Source organism: Brachyhypopomus gauderio, chromosome 1 (genome assembly GCF_052324685.1).
Source record: "Brachyhypopomus gauderio isolate BG-103 chromosome 1, BGAUD_0.2, whole genome shotgun sequence".
NCBI classification, from domain to species: Eukaryota; Metazoa; Chordata; class Actinopteri; order Gymnotiformes; family Hypopomidae; genus Brachyhypopomus; species Brachyhypopomus gauderio.
The window spans coordinates 31209848-31232164 of NC_135211.1; the positions used below are offsets into that span (position 1 = coordinate 31209848).

The following is a 22317-nucleotide window of genomic DNA, read 5'->3' on the forward strand; positions in this document are numbered from 1 at the left end:
CTTTTGAGTATTAAAAAGGAGTATAAAAATAAAAGCCTTCATCTGTGTTTCTGAAGGCTTCATTGGAATATGTTTTACCCACTACAGAGCTAGCTGCACAAATGATTGTAATGATTGACAAAATTATTTAAATAATTATTTCGTGGATTTGGCTATGTATTAAAATGCTAAGCCTATTTGTAATATCTCGGGATTTATTTTCTGAGGATTTACCATTATGTAAAATGTCTGAGTAAACTCTTTCGAAATGCCCTATGTAGCAAATAAGGAATAATATAACCCTTTATATGTTCAGGCGTTAAACCATTAATCAAAACTTTATTAATAGTTCCTAAACTATATATCTACTAAAAGGGGAAGTTGCGTTTTCCCATCTACTCCCATGCGTTTGAGTCTTAAGGCTGGTGTCAGACGTGCTGAGGCTAAAAGGGACATTCCTCTTTCAGATCGTACTGTTGGGTGCAACAGGGCCATTTTACATCAATTATATGACTATCCCGTGTTGAGCGCCAGCTTTCATACACCGTCGTCGTAACGTTTATTGAGCCGTTATCATTTTGAAAACTACATATCGACAAATTAGAATTTGCTTTTCATTTCGTTTCCTTTTAATGTGCTACGACTGTTCTTTTTTTAATTATCTTGTACTTGCTGTTGTAACATGTATTCTGCTTTGAGATTTATCGGTATAAATCGCTTGATCGTGGCCTCATTTTGTTAGTATTTCGTTTCTGTATTTCGTTTACACTTCTACGTGTTTCCGTTACTGTCATATAACGTAGACGGGGGAGGCGTCGGTGCCTTTACCGACCGAGGCGGGATCTTTGCGGCATTAGTCCACTGAGAACCTGAGGAAGTAATGTCGCCTTGTCACCCTTCGCCACAATGTCGAGTATAACGCGTTTTATCTGAAGGGTTTACGCCAGCGAGCCACACACGGCTGAGACGCTTAATCGGTTGCGGCTCGTTCGCGGTTCATTGGGATGGCGTTCATGGAGACGCCGACCGCTGGCAAGATACTGCTGGACGACACGGTCCCGCTGACGGCGGTAATCGAAACCAGCCAGAGCTTGCAGTCTCACACGGTAAGCGAGGGGGGGCGACCACATCACGGGATTGAGCGCAGGCAGTTTTAGGAAGGACGGCTAACCGAGCTTTATGACCGGTAACCCGTTAGGGGGAACTGTGTGTCCCGAGCCGGTTTAAGTAACCGTGGTTAGTCGGACAGCTGACCGAGATATCGGGCTGAGGAGCCCGAGGTGTTGCTAGGTAATCACGTAGGTGTGCTATCTCGCGCTCGCTACGTCACACATCGGGTTGGTTAGCCAGGATGTGTGAATGTCGTGCAGCATATCGTGCAGCTAGCTAGTTGTCATAGTTACACTGTTAACTAGGCGATGCGTTTAATGGAGCTAACGAAGTGGACGCGGCTAGCGGGGCTAGCTCGCTAGCTGTCCGAGAACTGGCATTTAACAGGCAGCAGCTAGCTAGATAATAATAATAATGATAATGAAAACTGAAACTGAATAAAAGTTAAATTGTTGTTTTAAGGTTTGCTATAGGAAGCTTGGTCATTAACTGTTATAAAATTAACACAGAATTATGATTAATTTGTAAGATAACTAACTAGTCGGGTCTAGCTTTCGATATCGTGTCTCGGCCTGAACTAGGCTAGCTGGTTAGCCGAGGCTAACGCAGTAGCTGGGTGATCCTAGAGAGCTAGTTAGCTACGTTTGCTAACTCGACAGCTAGGATGTAGTTATCAGCGTGTCCTGCGTTTTTCATCACACGCCCACGTAACTAGCTGGCTTGATCTCTTTCGAACATTTCCATTGAACTCTGTGCAGGTCAGACAGTATTTTGAGCTGCACATTGCAGAGGTAACTGCCAGATACTCGTTAAAATAAACATCTCATAAAGCAGCAAGTGGAGACGTTTGTCAGTATCCTGATGGTGTGTAAAATGCTGATAACTCATGTAATTAATATAGATATTTTCGCTTGGCTTCAGCGATAACTACATTATTGTATTAATCACTTCATAATGAGAGCGTTGGAAATTTGCATTTGGTTTTGTAGTATAACGAAAAAGTTTTTTGTGTTTCAGTTCAATTTTAGTTGTGTTTTTGGTGGATCAGGTGCACTGAATAGCTTCCATAGAGGGGAAAAAACACTGTATAAATAGAAGTATCAAATAAAACAGAACTGACACTTTACTCACACTGGAACCTCTTACACCTGAACTTTGAACGTCCAATTAATCCCACTTCTAATCCCACATGATTAAGTTTATTCAGATTTACCAATAAACCAGAAAGAGGCCAGTCTTATTTCTACATGGCACTTGGGGGAGTTAACAACCTTAAATGTTTAGCTATGAAACTTTCTGCTGAGAAGGAACAATTATGTTGGTAACATATAATACTAATCACAGTCATGTTTTTTTTAACCAACCAACACTTATCATTGTGGATTTGTCAGTGTTTTTTATTGCTTTTCTTTTTATTACCAGGAATACATTATTCGTGTACAAAGGGGAGTCTCCACAGAAAACAGCTGGACTGTAAGTGCACTGGATCAGCTTGGTATAGTAGACTGAAAGCCTGTATCTTACATTCTTCTCCTTTTGAGTGTTATAATCTTGGGCCCAATTTAATGAACTGGAGATCCAGCTTGAGGGTGCATACAACCCACACACAGGATGCACATGTTAAATAATAAATAATAGCTAAATAAATGTTAAATAAATAATAGCTAAGCCCAACTGCCCGGCTTTCTGAAATCGACATTTGATTAATAATTTTTGCAATTTTAGTGCACATACCCAAAATGCTCAAAAACTTGCTTAGGGCAGCTGACAGTAATTGTTTGCATTATTGTTGTAAAACTGGTTTATTTATAAACTAGATTTTGAATTTTTTTTGTGTGTTCCGCACTGATGTCTGTACACTGGCTCTACATGTAAGCATTCAGTATTGTTTGTAAGAGAAAAATTTAACATTTGTCTTGTTAAATCTAACCTATGCTAATGTCATCGTTTTTCAGGTGAAAGGAACCTTTGTATCAATAACTAGTGAGTTTTGTTACTGAAGGAATATTTTTCTCTCTGATATTTGCAGGTCATTAGGAGATACAGTGACTTTGACATGCTTAATAATAGTTTGTTGGTGAGTAAAAAAAGTGATTTCTGGAACAAAAACCTCTTTGTTTGTGAAACTGAATATGACTTGCTGGTATTTCCACTAACATGACCAGCAGTAATGCTGTAGTTTTCACACAAATTAGGATGTGTTTTGCTGACTGTTCACCATTGTGTTTCCTGTGAGCTCCCAGAAATCCCTCTTTCCAGCAAATTTGGATGCATTGTTTATTTTCCCTTCTTTCTTACAATTCAGAGAAAAGTGTTTTTTTCCTGTCTGCCTCTACCCCCACCAGTCACTGATTTTTTCCCTACTGATTTTTTCTACTTCTTGCTTCAGATATCAGGCCTCAACCTGCCTCTTCCTCCCAAGAAGTTAATAGGCAACATGGACAGAGAGTTCATAGCCGAGCGGCAGAAAGGTCTTCAGGCGTATCTGAACTTCCTCACGCAGCACCACATCCTCTCCAGCTGTGAGCTGGTCAAAAAGTTCCTTGATACTAACAGCTATTCTGCAAACTACACAGGTATGGTCATAGATTGATTACCGGGGGACTTGGAGGCTTCTCGCTTGAGATGGCAAAGAAATATGGTAGAGAGTTTAGTACATGTAATATCCATCAAACAAGAGAAGCGCAATCCCTGAAGAAAGAATATTTGAGGCCAAATGCCACAATATTAATGATCTTGAGAAGACATTCACTCATGAGTGACTTAGTAAGCTGAAACAAAAACAATACCCATGACCAATTCATTTATTACTGAGTATTAGTATTAATTTGGCCTGGGTGTCCATGCTTTAATAATATGTTTTATTTATATAGCACTTTCAGAATCCCAGGGTTGCTTTATTATGCAGTGAGTTCTTTGGACGTAACTGTATGATATTACTAAATACAGTAATGCGAAATTAATTTCCTTCATTTGTTCTAATGTAGTCTCTAGAACCCTTTTCAAATATGCTAAATATCCCAAATCGATCCAAATCTTTCATTTAACACACTACTGAATGGTTTCCAAATTCTATCTTTAAATAAATAGGAGATCTGCATATGATTTATTGAGTATACGTTTTCCATGTTCTCTTACAGTTAATTTGGCTTCTTTGCTTTTATTTGTTTAAGTGACTTTCAACGTGTTTGCTCGTTTTTCTAACTTTAACACTTATCTTTTTCAGAAATAGCCTTACAGCAGGTGTCCATGTTCTTTAGGTCAGACCCAAAATGGGAAGTTATAGAGCCTTTAAAAGACATGGGTAAGTTAAAATAGAACCCCCACACCTGACCACGTCTGGGGCAGTATTACCAGTAGCACTGGTATGGCAACCTGATGGCCCTGTTTTGTTTTTATTTTGTGGATGTCTGTTTAAACCTGTTTATGGTGAAGTCATACTGTGCTTATTTACAAAAGTTAACAATGGTTTTTACATGCTTTTTTTGCATTATGACAATATAATAAAATTTGGAAAGAGGAGAGAGCTATTTAAGATTAATATCTTGTTATAGGTTATAGGTTGTTTGGATGTGGATTTTGATATTAATACTTTATTAATATCGGGTCACATTCTGCACAAGTGCAGTGGATTTCTTAGTTGGAGACTACAGAGCTCAATTCAGTTCACAAAACCTAATCATACATATAAGTGTATAAACAATAGACATGTCCTCTATGTAAACAACATGGCAGTAGCACACACTATGTATGTTCTACTTGGAGGCAACAATTTGCCAAACAAAAAGAGTCTTTTGAGGTATATGGTCCAATACGATGAATCTAATGTTGCTTGATCAATGTTTCACAGTGAGGTAAAAAATTAAGATACCTTTATATCTTTCAATTTTTTTTCCATTTGCGGTTTAATATCACAAGGATGAATGCATTCAACATGGGGGTTTGGAGAAAAAAACCGGGTCATGTATTTAATTAATATTATTTATTTATTTGCATATTCGTGGCCCAGGCTGGAGATTGCGAAAGCGGTACTTCTTGGTCAAAAATAAAGAGCAGCTCAAGGAGTGGCAAGTCTTGAGTTGGGTGAGTTCCTTTAACCCCCCCTTACCCCCCACGCCTGCTCTGAGGCAAGCCCGCTGCCACTCTGCTCACAAGCACACGGTGATCCCGGACCGCTGCCCTGTGTTGCTTAATTCTGTTCATTGCGTAACTCTTGATTTAACATGGACTTGCTGGGGGATGTTTGTGCACAGTTTATGTGCCTAAGTAGTACTTGGTTAACATGTTACTTCCTTTTGATGTGTGTTTCTGTAATTAACAACTGTTCATGAGATCCAATTAAGCAAGCTTTAATATTCCTGACTGGTTGCCTTGCTGTTCTGCCTGCAGGTGGACTTTGGTCCAGATAAGTTCTTGTCTGACAAAGATCTACAGACCACAATGAAGCTTCTGCCTTCTTTGGCTGTGAGTTTTCCATTTGAATTGTCTGCTATTTTTACATTTAAAAAATCCTTAATTGTGTGTGTTTGGGGGGTGTGTTGCCTCTGTTCATCTCTCATGAAAAGCAGTGTAGATTTGAGGGCTAAGAATAGTGTATAAACTACTCCACATCTAATTTCAAAGTTCTGTCATGTGGCATTGAAATTTGAGCTGAACTGATAATCACTGAATCTTCGCTCACTTATTTGCATATTTCATTCACAGGAAACAAGCACATGCCAGTCCCTAATTTACATATAATTTATTCTCATGTCAATGTAATTTACATGAAACTAGCTAATTTATGCAGCGGTTCCAGTTCTGAGCCAGTATATGTAAAGTAGTCAGCAGTTTCTCCAAACCTGGAAGCAGAGCCGGAGTGGCTAATCGGGAGATTCAGGAGGATTCCCGATGGGCCGGCTCATGTCAATCTCTAGTTTGGGCCGATTGGGAGGGAAAAATAATTTTGGGCCGGATTTGGGCATGAAACTCCTGGGCTGAAAAACTGTCCCACAGCTAAGTATGGCTAAACTGGAGGGTGAGAAAATAATTTTACAGATGCTGAAATGGATATCTATGTGCAAGGGTGCAAATATTGATAAAAATAGAGAACGACTCTCTGGTAGTCTAAAATTTCAGGCAGTCTAAAAATCCAAGCCCTTGCCAGGATTTCTATTATTACTAGAGGTGTATTCAACTAAGGATTTTCATAGTCGAATCTGATTAGTCAGATTTTCCCTTTAGTCGACTAATAGTTGAATCGGGTTTTTTTTAAATCTAGAGCACCTTAAACGGGATCCCGTTCTCATTCAGGACTTTTTTCCACTTCAAAGTTAAAACCTAAAACACTCAGATAAATGAATAAACATGGTAGGTTGGCTTTATGCAGCTTTTATTTATTTTTTTAATGAAATGTTAGAGAACATTAACAAAAAAAAGTCACCGTCAGTGCGCAGTGCGCATATCGAACTGTCAGACAGGCACTTTGCAAAATGTCAAAAATATTTTAAATAAAATATGCCTGCCTGAAAATATAAAAAATTGCCACACAACAGCAAAAAAATTATAAGGAAAAGTTCAAGGTTTAAAAAGCAAACAACAACAAAAAATGTTGATAGGCCTACTTGCCGAGACGCCTTTTAAATGGTATGCCATATTGGTTGTTGTCGTGCGAAATGAAAGACCTTGATTACATAACTTGCACTTTATTTTGTTTGATTCACCTTTATCTTTTTCAAAATACTTTTGAAGTTTTTTTAGTAATAGCATGTTCAGCTCCGCTCATTTGGATTGTGCAACTGCAGGGTGTGATTTATTAATGTGTAGTAAGGAAGATGCCTATTGTTAATGTGCACACATCATTTAAAAATATTTATTAACAGATTAGGATGATTTTATTTGACAAAAGGCTATATATAACAAAAACAAAGACATTTCATGTAACAACTAATTCTTAGCTGCATCCTTGGGCACCCCCATGCAGTTAGAATGGTACATTAAACTATGACGTTCATAATCGACTAGGGGGTATAGTCGACTATAGTCGAATCAGCGACTATTGCAGGTCACCCCTAATTATTACCATCATTATTATTGCACTGTTTTTATTTTTTACTGTTGCATGTTCTGTATTACTAATTATGATTCACACATGCATTTTTACAAATGTTAATTTTCCCAGATTTCCTAGCTTTAGGCTAGAGTCTCAGACCAGACATGACTTTGATCCTGCAGATATACCAGCAAATCAGAATTCTTTTTCTGATTCTGAAATGACACAACTATAACATTTGCAAAAATTAATTTTACAATCAAGAATTGATTTTACAGCTGCCGATGAAGGGCCCGTGTTCTCACTTTTCTCTGCCTTAAATTCCACTCTCCTTGCTAAATGAAGCTGATCCAATTAAACTGCCTTTATTGCATTTCCAAAACACATCACTGCCTTAGTCTGTTTTCTTTCCAGTTATCCAGAATTGTCTAGATAAATGTGCTTTGCCTCATCTGCACCTCGTTTTGTAGCTGCTAATGATGTGAGCGAAGTGAGACTGCACCCCCCTCTGAAAGAATGCCTCATGACATTGTGTGAGAATCACAGCCACCAGGGGAAAGATGGTGGTGGCTGCTGTTTTGGGGATATTTTTGTCTCCTGTTTTTTTTCTGTGCATGGAGGTTACTAGACAGTCTGTACCTGCTCCTCTTTGCCTAAGCAAAATGACAGTCTTCATTTTCTGCTGCCTGTGTTTTGTTAGCAACTGCTTGCATTCACTCAATGAAGACATGGGAATGTTTAACCATGTGGGTGTTTTTCCCTTCTGTATTTGGCCTTTCAGCATCCACACATCTGTCCAGTCACGTTTGCCTCCACTAGTGAGTCTTCAGCTTTAGTGATTCGAATGTTCAATGAGAAAGGCACGCTTAGGGATCTCATTTGCAAGGTATGTTTCACCTCATTGTGTATTACATTAGGTTAACATTTGTATTTGTCTTCATAGATGTTTCTGTGTGTTCACTATCTTCAGAAGTCACCTAAATTAATTTTTTACATCTCTCATGTACCAATTCTCCAGGTGAAGCCAAAGGAACCATTCCTGAAGAAGTACTGTAACCCCAAGAAGATCCAGGGCTTGGAGCTTCAGCAAATCAGAACTTTTGGGAGACAGATTTTGGAGGTCTGGCATTATAAATTTGCTGGCTAATGGTTGAGAAATTTGTTACATTTGGCAATAGGTGTTCGCACAATTGGATGAAATTTAATTCTTTATTTACTGTTGACTACTGTGGTAATAATAAAAGTGCCCACAGTGTATGTCCTGTAATCTAATAACCATCTACACTGTATTTTCAGTAATTGAATCTAAATTTATGTCTCTTGTTCACTTTTGTTTATTTGTATCTCTTTCTATACTAATTTAGGCTTTAAAATTCCTCCATGATAAGGGATTTCCGTACGGGCATCTCCATGCCTCCAACATTCTCATTGAGGACAACACTTGCAAACTCCTGGACATTGAAAACTCCCTGCTGGGGCTTCCCTCTTACTACCGGCCCTATGTATCACAGTTTAGAAAAATTAATGTGAGTAGTTGTTGTTTTCGTTGTTTTCCTGTTGACTGCTTCATTATAGTTCTGAACTAACACTACGTGCTAATTATCTTTAACATCATGTTTCCAGACCACAGAAAATGTTGACGTCTATTCTTTTGGTCACTTGCTGTACGAAATGACGTACGGAAGGCCACCTGATGCAGTCCCGGTGGACCAGTATCCGTCTGTCGCCTACACGTCAGTTGGTCAGTTGGCTGGAGCTCTTCCTCTGATCTTCTGTTGTTGGTGCAGGAATAGCTAATGTTGGGCAGAATGTTTAACATTATCTTGTGTTAACCCTTAGTCTCAGTCTTGCAGTCCATCCTGACTACTGAGGCGTGTAAAACGGGCATGCCCACCGTGTCTCACATCTTACAAATGTCGTGAGTAATGTCGGCCACATCTGCATTTTCCTACTCTTGAGTAATGCTGTGAAGAATGTAAGTAATGTGGGAAATGTCTCTGACTTCACAGTCTGTTCAGTGATGTGCAGCAGTTCAACTCAGAAAAGCCCCAGTTCAAGGTATTTCTGCAGCTTGGTTTACAAATGGATTCATGTGTTCAGTGTATACCAACATATTTCGGCATGGGACAGGCAGGATTTGAGATCAGAGCTCAGTTTTATTTATTGTTCCATGAAAATCATATGAAAGTACAGGTAATGTCTAATCTGTAGTCATGCAGCGTGTGTCCTTTATATAATACAGATCACGTCCAAATTGAAGGAGGCCTTGAAATCGTCCAAAGAATCCATGGAAAAGCGTCTCCAAGAAGAACAGAGAGCAGTCAGTGCATTGTCTTTTATCCAGACCTGCTTTAGTTAATTCATGTTGAAGACGTACTTAACATGCTTAACTTTTGTCTATTGGATCTCAACGTCTGTGGGGTGCTAATCACTGGCGCGTTTTCTTTGGTGCAGATTCACCAGCACAGAAGACTAACACGGGCAAAGTCACACCATGGCTCCGAAGAGGAGAAGAAGAAGAGAAAGATTCTGGCACGAAAGGTAGATGAGTGACCACGGTGTCTGACATGAAAGGAAATGAAATGAAATTATGCAAGGATGTGAAAATAGTCACATTACTAAGTCTAGAGTAAGAATGTCTGCTAAGATTGACCTCTTCCTCCATTCAAATTCATTCATTGAAAGTCAGAGATGTCTGGTTGGATTTGGTGGGAGTTTGGCAGACTGCATCATGTGTGCTCTGGTTCAAAGATGGCTCGTTACCCAAGTAACGTTAGTGGGGTCGTGGCTCACAGGGCTGATCTGTACAGAGCTGAAAGGTGATTAAGGAAAGAGAATGTCTCCATATATGGAGATTCTGTAACTGCACACCCATAAGCATGTTTTAGCAAGTTTGATGGATTCCTGAAGGGAAACAGGACCGATAGACAATCAAACATATGCTGCAGAAACACAGTAGAACAAGATAGTATATAAAAACACTCCATGTGTCAACACTATATACACACACGTAGGCTACAATGAAACAGAAAGTAATAACGGGTATTAACCTGATGCAGGAGTCTAATATGCGAAAGCTTACAGAGACGAGCAATATGAGCAGGTAATGAGCACCAGGTGTTGGTACTTGAGGGAGGCGGGGTCACTGCTGAGGGAGGGGCCTGGCAGAGAGTGACTTATAGGCAGGCTGAATTGACAAACATTTAACCTAATTGGAGTTTCTTGGGTTGCGATTGGGCTGATGACTCATTTGCATATATATGAGCAGCAGATATTTGGATACAAGGACTCATTTTAATCAAACAGCAAATGGATACTGTCAATCAATACTGATTTAGTAACTTTCTACTGAATATTTTATCTTCTAGCTGCTCATGATGCAGACTACTAGTAATACTGACAATAGCAACCCAGACAAACCAAGCTCTCTTGTAGGATTAACATAGTTTGGTGAATGCTATTTATTTTTGGATATTTTAATGGTTTCAAATCTAAATTTAATATACAGATAAGGATGTTATTACAACAGAAAATTATTCACAATGCATCCTCAGAGCACTTCAATCACTTGAGTTCCTTTTTTAAAATATGCCTTCAAGGTGAATTCACTTGCAATTATCATATCAATCGAGGAAATGACACTTGTTACAAAATATTCCTTTGCACATCTTGTGCAATTACACATTTCCATCACAGAAGATACGTAGCGCTGCTTTAAAAGCAGTCGGTTGAAAACGCCTGCGGTCTTCGTAGGCACAAAAATGGAGAATACGAATGATCCTGCTCTGCTTTGTCTGTCATCAGAAATCCAGGCTGTCCACATATGAAAATGAGGAAGATATTTCTGTGAAATATAACAACAACAACTCTGGTATGTTGATTTGTATTTTATTAATTTTACACACCAAAAACACATGGGTGTTCTCTTGTCAGTATGAATTTGCAGTGCATTGAGTAGTTGGTAATATAGTGGCTGGTTGTGGTATGTTCCAGATTAAACTGGGGATATTGGGTTGGAGTGTGTGTTTGTGCATGCGTGTGTGTTTGTGTTATTTATTTCCCAGGATCATTAGGCAGTTTAACTAAAGCTTAAATAAAGAAACTGAAACATAATACCTGTCATGTTTATGAGCCTGTAGATACACCTGAGGCCAAAGCCGATTGTTTCAGCAAAGCAACTTGTCAATGAACCCAAGGAGTAGTAACAGTGTAATAGTAACACTGTAATGGTGTAATGGAAGTGTCAACTGCACAAATGTTGTTGATTTGTTTAACCTGCATGTCCTCCTGTCAGGTTCAGGGGCAAGCTCTCCGCCCACTTGCCCTTCCTCTCCAACTCCTCCACCTGCACCAGGTATTTTGTCTGTTTCTCTTCATGCCGCCCTCTGAACGTGCATAAGAGTAATTGTAATTGATCATTAGGAACAAGATCATTGAGGTAAATGAAAGAACGTGTTTCCAAATTAGTGTGTACGCAAAGGTGCAGTCAGCCAATGGTCAGAAATTTTTAATGAATAAATCATGAAATGTTGCCCCCTTGTGGTAAGAGGTGAATACTGTAATTAACCATTTTGACACTGCTTGCATTTAGATTTTCTTCACGTCAGTAATTGCTTTAAAATGTAACATTTTCATTTACTTCAGATACATAACAGTATCACTCTCTTCTCACTGCTAAAACCATTTTAGTGAATCTGATCCAGCTGTACATTCTCTAAAATGATTTATAATCTGAAATATCTGGCTCCACACCCAATAAGACTTGTGATTTGGTTCCTTTCATTCTAAAGTGAACAGTAATGTGTATCTGCCTCTCTTTCTTCCTCCTCTGCCGTCTTCAAAGTAGAGCATGCACCATTTTGAACATGTATGGGGTAAAGTAATTCAATACTAATTTCTCATCATCATAAAGTTGCAGTGCACCTTTCCTCAGTGACAGTTTTTCCTACCCCTGTACCCATAAAAATAACACCAGACACTGAGACTCACTTGAAACCTACAAAGAGCAGTTTTTGATCCCTGCAAACCTGACTCACTGATGAGGGTTATTGCAACTTTAAGACTTCACAATCTGCATTGAACTTCTCAGCTGCCTTTCATTGATATGTTTATTTATTTGTTTATTTTCTATCTGCGTTTGCAGTGTAAGATGCTCATAATTTCACAATGGAAAACAGACTATACAGTACATTTTGATGCTTTGACTTTGTGGATTGTGATACCATGTTTTGGATGCTTTTTCTCTTTTTTTATTGTTTAATTGAAATGGCAGACTGTTTTGGTGCTGTGGGTTGCTAAAGAATTAAAATCTTGTCTAAGGAATCATCTCATCTTTCATCATTCAAGGTTATCAGGTTTATAGCATTTTATTTAAAAAGTACACAGTTTGGAGGCAGGGTAAGGACATTATAACTATAGTTATAACTAAGGGGGGTGGGGGTGACGGGTAGTGGGCACTACTACTAAGATGTCTTTGATGCAGGTTAAATATCACTGCTTTGGGTAAGTGTTTAGCCATGGCATATTGCTTGTGGGATATTATGTCTCTGTGCAGTTGCATCTAGTCATGCGATGTTTGTTGTGTGGCAGTCGCAGGTGTTCCACAAGTGACTCCGCCTCCTCCACCACCGCCGCCGCCCCCTGCTCCGCCTCCAGGGAGTGGGCCCAGCCCTCCCTCCCTCCTCCCGCCCCCTGTGAATGGCGAGGGGCGGAATGCGCTCCTCAGCTCCATCCAGACCTTCAGCAAAGGCCGACTCAAAAAGGCAGAGACCAGCGATCGCAGCTGTCCGCACATCTGAGAGACTTCCTTTTTTTTCTTTTTTTTTTTTTTTTTTATCTTCTCATTTTAGTGATTTGTTATTCGACTCATTCTGTGCAATTAGCCCTTTTGCCTATTACCACAAGGCTTTCAGGGTTTGGCCTTTTAGTCATGCAGAGATCGTTGGGGTTGTTTTAAAACTGGACTGCATGGATACAATGGAAAGCATGAACAATTGCTGTTTTCTATTTCGATTCGCTCTCAAACCAGCCGCAGATCTCTGGGTGCAGCAGTATGAGGTACTGTGCTGCTGTATAGAACCCAGCCCTGGAATCAATTTCAAGAATTGGGACATGTATGTGTCAGTAATAACACGTATCGCACGTCATATTATGATAAATATACTTCCTGCAGCTGCAACATATTTGATGCATTTTCAGCAATTTACAGATTTTGGTTGATTAGAATTTTTTGTGCAGAAATATCTTTTGACCAGTGATCTTTAATTTTGAAAAATATACTTAAATCTCAGTCAAATAGAATATTTTTATTCATTCTTATTTGTTGGGAGCTTTTTTAAGAAGAAAAAATGGGAAGAAATGCTTTAGAGTCTGTGCCACATCTAACCATTGTGCCTAAACAAGTTGTATTCCTATTCTTGGAATTACGAGCTGTATGTAGTTAATTCTCCAACTAGTGACACTATGAATTATGATGCAAGAATACAATCAAACCTGAATTATACAAATTATATTTCCAATAATTAGACTGCTAATCCTGTCCCTGTACCCTCGCATAAACCTTAAAAGGAGAGGGTTCATCTTTAGAACATTTGGTCAGTCTCGACTTTGGTAGATATTTGTGTATTTCCTCGTTGTTCTCCATTCGGTGTTGGTTAGGGGAAATCAATTCATACAGGACTGAATGGCTGTGTTGACTGAACATTGTACTTCTCTTGCAGAGATACAGGGAACAACTTGAAGAAACTCCACAATAATTTTTCACTTGATGTGCTGAGACATCTGATTAACGTAATTTAATTGCCCAGAAAAGCAAGGTTGTTCTCTTTCATGTAGCTATCTGCTCATCTGTATATACAGCCATGCATTTGCACTGCAGACAATAAAAAGGTGAAAGGTTTTTAATGGAACCCGTAAGCTACAAATTCAGCTCATAAATTATATTGGCAGAAGAAAATCAGACTATCTACAGCACTTTACCACTGTTTGTTTGTCAGTGGTCTTGAAAAGAGACAAAGTTTACATGAGCTTAAATTATGTAAAAAATAGATGGTGGGGAGGTAGGATGAATATATTTGATACTGAAGATTGTTCATTTGCCATGACCACTGTTGTAATCACTGGAGGTGTGCATCATCAAAAAACAATGGTTTCGTTTTCCCCCATTACAAGACTTTTGTTGACGATATTTTAACAAATGGTGGTGTTGTACTTTTGGTTGTTTTCAAGTAAAAACAGTGAAATAATCTCAGTGCTTTGTGTCAAAGTGCTTGTGATAATAAATGTCTGTGGGTTATATTTAATGCATTTGATAATCAGGCTCTGGTTAAAGCTAATGTCACATGCACAGAAAGTGAGCACATACAGAAATATGAATATCAGCTTCTATAATGGTAAACTGAAATTAGTATTGGGGCAGATTCTTGAGCTTTTCCACAGAAGTGCAGAGATGGCTCTGAGTGCCATTGTATGTATGATTAACATATGGATATTTGAGATGTAGAAAGTAAAACAATAGAATTTGAACTTGCGGATGTTCAGACTGGCCAACGACATTAAGGGTGTTCAGTCTGGACTGTTGCAAGGCTTCCACAGCAGGACGAAGCTACACAAGACGTAAACCACTCACCAGAACTTGAAAAGCCACAGAGCAAGTAGCTGAACTGAGAACCGCATTAACATCACAGAAATGTAAATCTGTACAAACACATTTCAGATGATCTATAGAACACTTCCTCATTGAAACACTCAACTAATTGCGAAGTATCGTGGAAATTAAATGTCAATGCATTAACAATTCTTTTCTACAAAATGCTTCCAGACTTAATAGGTGGTGGTTAAGAATAACCGCGGCATACTGAGTGAGCAAAGGGAAAATATATGGAGTCACTTTCTACCAGTAATACATTGATTTCTTTAGGCCAAAAAGCAAAATGAGTTCAGAAATCCATAAAACTAATGAGCTAAAAATGGCTGAAGAAACATCTTGGCAAAGTATCTGAAAGAAATGCTGTAGGATTATATATATATATATATATATATATATATATATATATATATATATATATATATATATATATATATATATATATTATAAGTTTTGGTACAGTGTTGTAGCACCTTTCATACATACATGTAACTCGAACTGCTTTACAGAATAAACAGAAGAAAACAAACATGTGGCTATTGATGCAATGGAAGCAGAGCAGGTGCCATAGCAGAATAAGTTCCTCTATGGAACGTCCCTCTGACAGACAGCAGAGGTGAGTGACAAAATTATCCTACCAGTACCTGGGAAAGACAGGACCGAAGGGCAGAATAGCTTGAAAAGTTGGAAATATCATGGGTATAACAAATAGGTCAGTGGTTGTAGGCAACAACTTACCCCAAGAGACTGTAGCTTAGTGGGATCTACAGAATTATCATGGAGTAAGTCCATGATACCAGTTTTCTTACCAGTCTGATGCATCTCTGCAACTAAATATATCCATAACTAACTACATCACCTCTGCACAAAAGACAACAGATGCAAACCTGTCCAGCCAGCAGAACTAGAAAGTGTGCAGATAAGATAATCTCACACCATAGACAGCACCTAGTCCAACTCCTTCTTTAGGGGAGGTGCCAAGGAGGGTCGGCCGAGAGCGTTTCCGTTTTGAAACGGGACGCCCGGTTTCACGTGGTTGGATTGTCCCGATCACCGCGTTTCTTCATTGGACACCGAGGCGCAGGACGCAGAAGTCTCCACAGAGGACAGAGGACAGACTAAAGATGGCGTCGCTTAGGTGTTTATTCCGCTCCGGGAAGGTACGTCGCATCTCTCAAGGTCCTTCTGAAACAAGGAGACCGGTGTTTCCGTAACAAATGCGATGGCTCTGTCTAATGTTTGTCTGTCTTCTCCACAGAGTGCTGCTTCAGTCCTCCGAAGGGAGTTTCATAAGACCTCGCCGGCTGCCTTGCAGGTCAGCGCCGTTTGGATGCTCTAACCTTCGTTAGCGAGTGGCTAACGCCACTGCGGCTACGGGCGTCAACATGTAGGACACGGGCTCGGGTGGATGAGGGGGCCGGGGAAAAGTAAAACTCCTTGCGCTGTTAGATTTGTAGTGTGAATGTAGTTGTGTGGCTGCTTGTATACCTGTGTTCACCAGCTTTAGCTTTGCTAGCTTGGAGGTTAGCTACGTTAGCCGGGTTAGCTACGTTTGCCAGTGTTGGGTATGCTAACTAACGCTAGTTGTCAAATGAGATGTTCGCTACAAAGCTATGCTAACGTCCCTGTCTACGTGTTGAATGTGTAGACAGATAGTGTTGTTATGGCTATTATAAGATACTTGACAGCATGCTTCCATTTCGTAGTGAACTAGTTTAATTTATAACGCACTACCTACAATGTCTCAAACTGGCCTTTATGTGACTATTGTCCCAGCACATAACGCTTGCAAGATCCAAACATATCAACCTCACCTCACCACTAAGCAGGTATACACAAGCCCTGCATTACTTGTGAAGGGTATTTCCCACTGGGTTACAGACACTAGATAGAGCACCAATGCTAACAATGACAATAAACAAATAAATAAACGCACTGGCCAGAAACACAGCGGTCAACTCTGTGCTGATTTTTCATTCATTGCAGGTGACGGTCAGAGATGCTCTCAACCAGGCCTTGGATGAGGAGCTGGAGAGGGACGAGAATGTATTCCTCCTGGGTGAAGAGGTCGCACAGTACGATGGTGCCTACAAGGTCAGGAAGAGCGATGTGGTTCAGAGATTTTGCCATCTCTTCAGTCCCTCTGTACTACTACCTCTCATTGCATTGAAATTTGTCAGTACAGGTGAGCAGAGGGCTTTGGAAGAAGTATGGAGATAAACGGGTCATTGACACACCCATTTCAGAGGTGAGTGTGATTTTTGTCCAAGCATTATTTTGAAATAATTTTTCTTTCAACATTGAAATGAATTTGTAGTACACTCTACTGAAAGAAACAAATTACATGTGTGTTTGTGCAGTATTGTTTGATTTCATAGACTATGTTCCAGATTAAACAAAATTTGGTTTGTGGTGCATGCGTGTACTGATTCATGGTTGTTGCTTTTAAACAAGTAAGCTTACTGTAACATTTTGCATTCCATGTAGCTTCATGGTCAGTAAATATACTTAATGCTAACTGAATAAATATATTTGAGTAATGCCATTACTCAAACTAAAAATCAACAAGAAAAGTCCATTTCCAAGAGTACTGTGGTGGTTCAAGGGTAATTCAAGGGCCTACAAATGCAGAGTTGGACTCTGTTGCCATAAATAAATGTCACCCCATGGGCAATTGGTGCCAGTGTCTCCTGGGTTACAAACAGAGCTGAAAGTGTATGATTATGTATTCATGATGAAGTGTTTAATTATTGTAATTTTAAAATATTCTTTCTTTCCTTCTTTGCACACAGATGGGCTTTGCAGGAATCGCTGTAGGTGCTGCCATGGTGAGTCTTCTCCTTCTCCAAGATGCAAGCCCCCTTCAAAAAAACAACAGTACAGGGCAATAAATTCAGTAAATCTATAATTGGATTTCTCTGTTATCGGAAATACAGTGTAAAGATACCAATCAGAAGTAACGTTGAAATCACCTTCTCTGCATTTCCAGGCTGGTCTGCGGCCCATCTGCGAATTCATGACCTTCAATTTCTCCATGCAAGCCATCGACCAGGTCATCAACTCAGCGGCGAAGACATACTACATGTCAGCCGGCCTGCAGTCCGTCCCCATCGTGTTCCGGGGGCCCAACGGTGCCTCCGCTGGTGTGGCTGCCCAACACTCCCAGTGCTTCGCTGCGTGGTACAGCCATTGTCCCGGCCTCAAGGTCTTAAGCCCCTGGAGTTCGGAGGATGCCAAGGGTCTCCTGAAATCAGCCATCCGGGACAACAACCCCGGTAAGGTTGGTTCTCGCTGGCTTGACAAAATGTGACTCCACAGTGACTTTTTTCTGTCCAGGAAATAAGAGCAAGCAGAATTATGTTTTGGTTATGAAACTCTTTGGTTTACCTTAATGGTAAACTAATTAAGATACACTTGACCTGCATACACGTTAGACATCTTCACACAGTATTTTGACTGTTTTGTTGGGGAGGTTTTTTGCTCTTCAGATCTGATCTTTTTACATTGATTAACTTGCATATTTGCAAGTAAGGTATCTTGTCATTAGTGTGAACATATGTCATAAATGGTAAAGTTGCAACATCACTTGCTTGACCCAAACATGCACATTTACAACACCAAAAAAAAAACATATTTGTGAAATGCGTAAATGAGTGACACTGAAATGTGCATGAGTGATGTGTATAAAATCTGATTGGTGAGAAATGACAAAGCATGTTTGTTTTAAATATTGTTAAATCAATATACTATTATTCTCTCTGTCAAACAGTGGTGCTGTTGGAAAATGAGCTGATGTACGGTGTGGCCTTTGAGTTGTCTGATGATGCTCAGTCAAAAGACTTTGTCATACCCATAGGAAAGGCAAAGGTTGAGAGACCAGGTGGGTATGAGAACCCAACAGGTGCCCTACACCTGTAAGACGTCATTTGTGTTTTGACTGCTGGATTAATCATCTATATCTGTGTTTCCACACAGGACATCACGTCACTCTGGTAGCACATTCCCGAATGGTGGGGTTTTGTCTTGATGCTGCTGCCGTCTTGGCTAAAGAGGGTGTTGAATGTGAAGTGAGTTGTTTGCTTGTTTTAAATTGACATTGAATACTCCTGAGCCATCTTAGAAATGTATGTGCATTTTGTTTATACACCATATTGCCAAAAGTATTCGCTCACCTTCCTTGACTCACATATGAGCTTAAGTGACATCCCATTCCTAATCCATAGGGTTCAATATGTTGGTCCACCCATTGCAGCTAGAACAGCTTCAACTCTTCTCGGAAGGCTGTCCACAAGGTTTTAGGAGTCTGTTTATGGGAAATTTGGTCATTCTTCCAGAAGCGCATTTGTGAGGTCACGTACTGATGTTGGACGAGAAGGTCTGGCTCTCAGTCTCCACTCTAATTCATCCCAAAGGTGTTCTGTCTTGGTTTGCTGAAGCATTCAGAGTTCCTTTCACTGGAACTAAGGGGCCAAGCCCAGCTCCTGAAAAATAACCCCACACCATAATCCCCCCTCCACCAAACTATACTTGGAATAATGCAGTCAGACAAGTAACATTCTCCTGGCAACCACCAAACCCAGACTCATCCATCAGATGGAGAAGCGTGATTCGTGACTCCAGAGAACGCGCCTCCAGTGCTCTAGAGTCCAGTGACGACCACTGCATCCAACACTTTGCATTGCACTTGGTGATGTATGACTTGGATGCTGCTGCTCGACCATGGAGACCCAAACCACGAAGCTCTCTGCACACTGTTCTTGAGCTCATCTGAAGGCCACATGAAGTTTGGATGTCTGTAGTGATTGACTCTGCAGAAAATTGGCAACCTCTTTGCACTATGCACTTCAGCATCCGCTGACCCTGGTCCGTCAGTTTACGTGGCCTATCACTTCGTAGCTGAGTTGCTGTCATTCCCAAACACTTCCATTTTCTTATAATACAGCTGACAGTTGACTGGAATATTTAGGAATGAGAATGTCACCACTTGATTTGTTGCACAGATGGCATCCTATCACGGTTCCACGTTGGCATTCACTGAACTACTGAGAGTGACCCATTCAGTCTGCATGCCTAGGTGCTTAATTTTGTACACCTGTGGCCATGGAAGTGATTGGAACACCTGATTCTGATCATTTGGATGGATGAGCAAATACTTTTGGCAATATGGTGTACATGTATACTGTATTTAACCTTTACAAACCTGGGTCTCTCCCAAAACCTTGTGAGCTATCTACATAGTGCGTGTGCTCCCAACGCGTATGCTGTCCCAATTCTTAGATGCCTTAAACATGCAGTCTGAATGATTCCTCAGCCACTAAGGAAATCCCATGATTCAATGCAAACAAAACTTTTGCTCCTTGCGAAGTCATTTTCAAATGTTCATTATTCTCATTCTCTCTGCTGTTTCTAAAATATACAAGAAAATCTAAAAATGTTTCTTAAAACATAAAACCACATGCTATTTATTTTTACCTTTTAGGTTAGTTTGTGACTAAACTAAGTTTTATATACTGAGGGATTAGCATTTATTCTAGTGGAGTTTGAAGCCTCATGTTACTGGTGTAGATAGCCAGCTAGATAATAAATGTCCTAATAGATAAGTATCATATTTAACACGAGAATTTAAATTGTGATTTAAACAGGAAGAGGAGAATCCGTCATGCTGAAACTCTGAAGCAACGCTAGAAACACCATACATTGGTCGCATACATTGGGCAAGAACAAGATGTGATGAAATTCGAGAACTGCCTACTTAAACAGCTGCCTACGTAAACATTGCCTACCTAGATAGCTCACTAGATTTTGGGACAGACTAGAGTTGAATTTTCTTCTTTGCAGTGCATTGTCATATTTTGATTTGCTTTTAGTGATTGATGTGAAACTGACTTGCAGGTTATCAACCTGCGTACAATCAGGCCGCTTGATGTAGAGACTATTGAAGCTAGTGTGATGAAAACCAACCACCTGATCTCTGTGGAGGGGGGGTGGCCCCAGTTTGGCGTTGGAGCCGAGATCTGTGCCAGAATCATGGAGGGTAAAATGTTTTGCCTTCGTTTTGCTTGGATCCATGTTTACGTGACTGGTGCTTCAAATCTTGTCTTCAAAAAGAAATTTCTATGGCTTCGGCCATTGAGTTTTATATGTATTATGTAATTTAATCTCTCTTTGCCTCCTTTATAACTGTAGGTCCAGCATTTAATTACCTAGACGCACCTGTTATCAGAGTTACGGGAGTGGATATTCCGATGCCATATGCCAAGATTTTGGAGGACAACAGCGTGCCACAAATCAAAGATATAATCTTTTCTGTCAAAAAGACATTGAACATGTAAAACGCAGGCAGCAAAACTTTTCTATTTCTCTATCAGGAAATGTGTCTACAAACACCTGATGTCCCTCGTTTAACAAATAAAACTGGAGGGGATACAGTGAACATAGTTCAGTACTACAGACATGGTAAAAAAAAATAATAATAATAACAATCCCAGCTTTTCTGTTACATGGTGGGTCTGAACTGATTCTTCAACGATGGCACCATACTTTGTGTTTGGGTAATCTCTCATGTCTGAAGATAATTGGTGTGTTATGAAAAGTATATTTATTGTGGATGGGTGAGAAAAAGCCTTTGTCTTTCATGCTCTTCAAAATGGCAAAGTATTGGAAGCAGGATTTATTAAAAAGACATGGTCAAAATTGAATTTATATGCCGAGTTAGTAGAATTTGACGATTTAAGTGTCCAGTGGTGGAATAAATACCCATTATGTTCAACAGAAAATGGTGCATTGACATTTGATACAAGAGGCTGCATTTGTCATGGTATTATTGGTCATTTATTTAAAAACAAGTTCTTAAAGCCACAACAAACCCAAGAAACTGGCTGTTACAGAGCTGGCGGAGGTTTCCAGGTACTGTTTTTCAAATTGCATATCACTGATGGTATTTATATTTACTGTAGCTCAGACAAGAAAATATGACAATATATTCTTATAAAAAGTCCTCTGCAGTTCTTTTTATTGTAGCGTATGAGCCATCACCTGGTTTAAATGGGAAGCTACACATAAAAGTGGAGGTAAACAAATCTCTGGGACATCCAGATAAGCAAGTAATGAACCAACCAGACAGTGTGATGTTGGATAATGCACTGGGGATAGAGACGGTCCCTCAGGAGTTGGAAATATATCAGGATCTGAAATTATACATAGGATGGGGGTGATTTAACAGCGAGGTTGTTTTGGGAGTGATGTGCTCAGCGATGATAGTGGAGTAGTTCCAACAGATCCCTGGAATGAATACATCACGCTCTGCCCAGAAGAGTGCCATCCTAGGACAGGAAAAATACTGTTCTGCACCCTCAAACTCGCAGGCCTCTGGTCAAATACAGACACTGGTCTCTGTATTAAATGTGGGTGTGGCTAGTAACATCCAAAGGTGTTGCACAACACACTCAATAAAAATTTTTTAATTGCATAGTTGTGTTGGATAGTTGCCGTTACATAACTCCGTTAATGACTAGTTTATATCAGCATAAAGTTTGTGGCTACTTAAAGATAG

The 22317-nt window shown here is 39.8% G+C and overlaps 2 protein-coding genes across 9 annotated transcripts; both read left to right on the forward strand.

Moving 5' to 3' along the window:
- The first annotated feature begins 402 nt into the window (after positions 1-402).
- pxk (PX domain containing serine/threonine kinase) lies at positions 403-14369 on the forward strand. Of its 8 annotated transcripts, none has more exons than XM_077009056.1 (19): positions 404-1085; positions 2512-2562; positions 3119-3166; positions 3479-3665; positions 4316-4393; positions 5099-5172; positions 5479-5553; positions 7902-8006; positions 8139-8240; positions 8485-8646; positions 8744-8861; positions 8960-9038; positions 9130-9178; positions 9363-9440; positions 9575-9661; positions 10925-10991; positions 11415-11474; positions 11964-11994; positions 12264-12852. In XM_077009056.1, exons 1-18 carry the CDS (start codon positions 984-986, stop codon positions 11981-11983), a joined length of 1542 nt encoding a protein of 513 aa, XP_076865171.1. In that variant the 5' UTR covers positions 404-983; the 3' UTR covers positions 11984-11994; positions 12264-12852. The 8 variants fall into 8 exon arrangements, with proteins under 8 accessions (XP_076865144.1, XP_076865171.1, XP_076865195.1 ...); XM_077009080.1 differs by having other exon boundaries at positions 11967-11994; XM_077009089.1 differs by having other exon boundaries at positions 11967-11994; positions 12710-12821.
- A 1396-nt stretch (positions 14370-15765) lies between these two features.
- Positions 15766-21463, forward strand: pdhb (pyruvate dehydrogenase E1 subunit beta). Its single transcript, XM_077009153.1, has 10 exons — positions 15766-15925; positions 16024-16080; positions 16752-16859; positions 16951-17013; positions 17558-17593; positions 17755-18040; positions 18535-18645; positions 18741-18832; positions 20658-20799; positions 20952-21463. The coding sequence occupies exons 1-10, from the start codon at positions 15890-15892 to the stop codon at positions 21095-21097; spliced, it is 1077 nt and encodes a 358-aa protein (XP_076865268.1). The 5' UTR covers positions 15766-15889; the 3' UTR covers positions 21098-21463.
- The last annotated feature ends 854 nt before the right edge of the window (positions 21464-22317 follow it).

Excerpts from the sequence above, each read along its gene's own strand:
- pxk (XM_077009029.1), top strand. The coding sequence starts at position 984 with ATGGCGTTCATGGAGACGCCGACCGCTGGCAAGATACTGCTGGACGAC. Across the intron at positions 5,173-5,478 it reads AGTGGCAAGTCTTGAGTTGG|GTGGACTTTGGTCCAGATAA; the intron begins GTGAGTTCCTTT and ends TTCTGCCTGCAG. Across the intron at positions 8,647-8,743 it reads CACAGTTTAGAAAAATTAAT|ACCACAGAAAATGTTGACGT; the intron begins GTGAGTAGTTGT and ends TCATGTTTCCAG.
- pdhb (XM_077009153.1), top strand. The coding sequence starts at position 15,890 with ATGGCGTCGCTTAGGTGTTTATTCCGCTCCGGGAAG. Across the intron at positions 16,860-16,950 it reads AGTACGATGGTGCCTACAAG|GTGAGCAGAGGGCTTTGGAA; the intron begins GTCAGGAAGAGC and ends TTGTCAGTACAG. Across the intron at positions 20,800-20,951 it reads CTGTGCCAGAATCATGGAGG|GTCCAGCATTTAATTACCTA; the intron begins GTAAAATGTTTT and ends TTATAACTGTAG.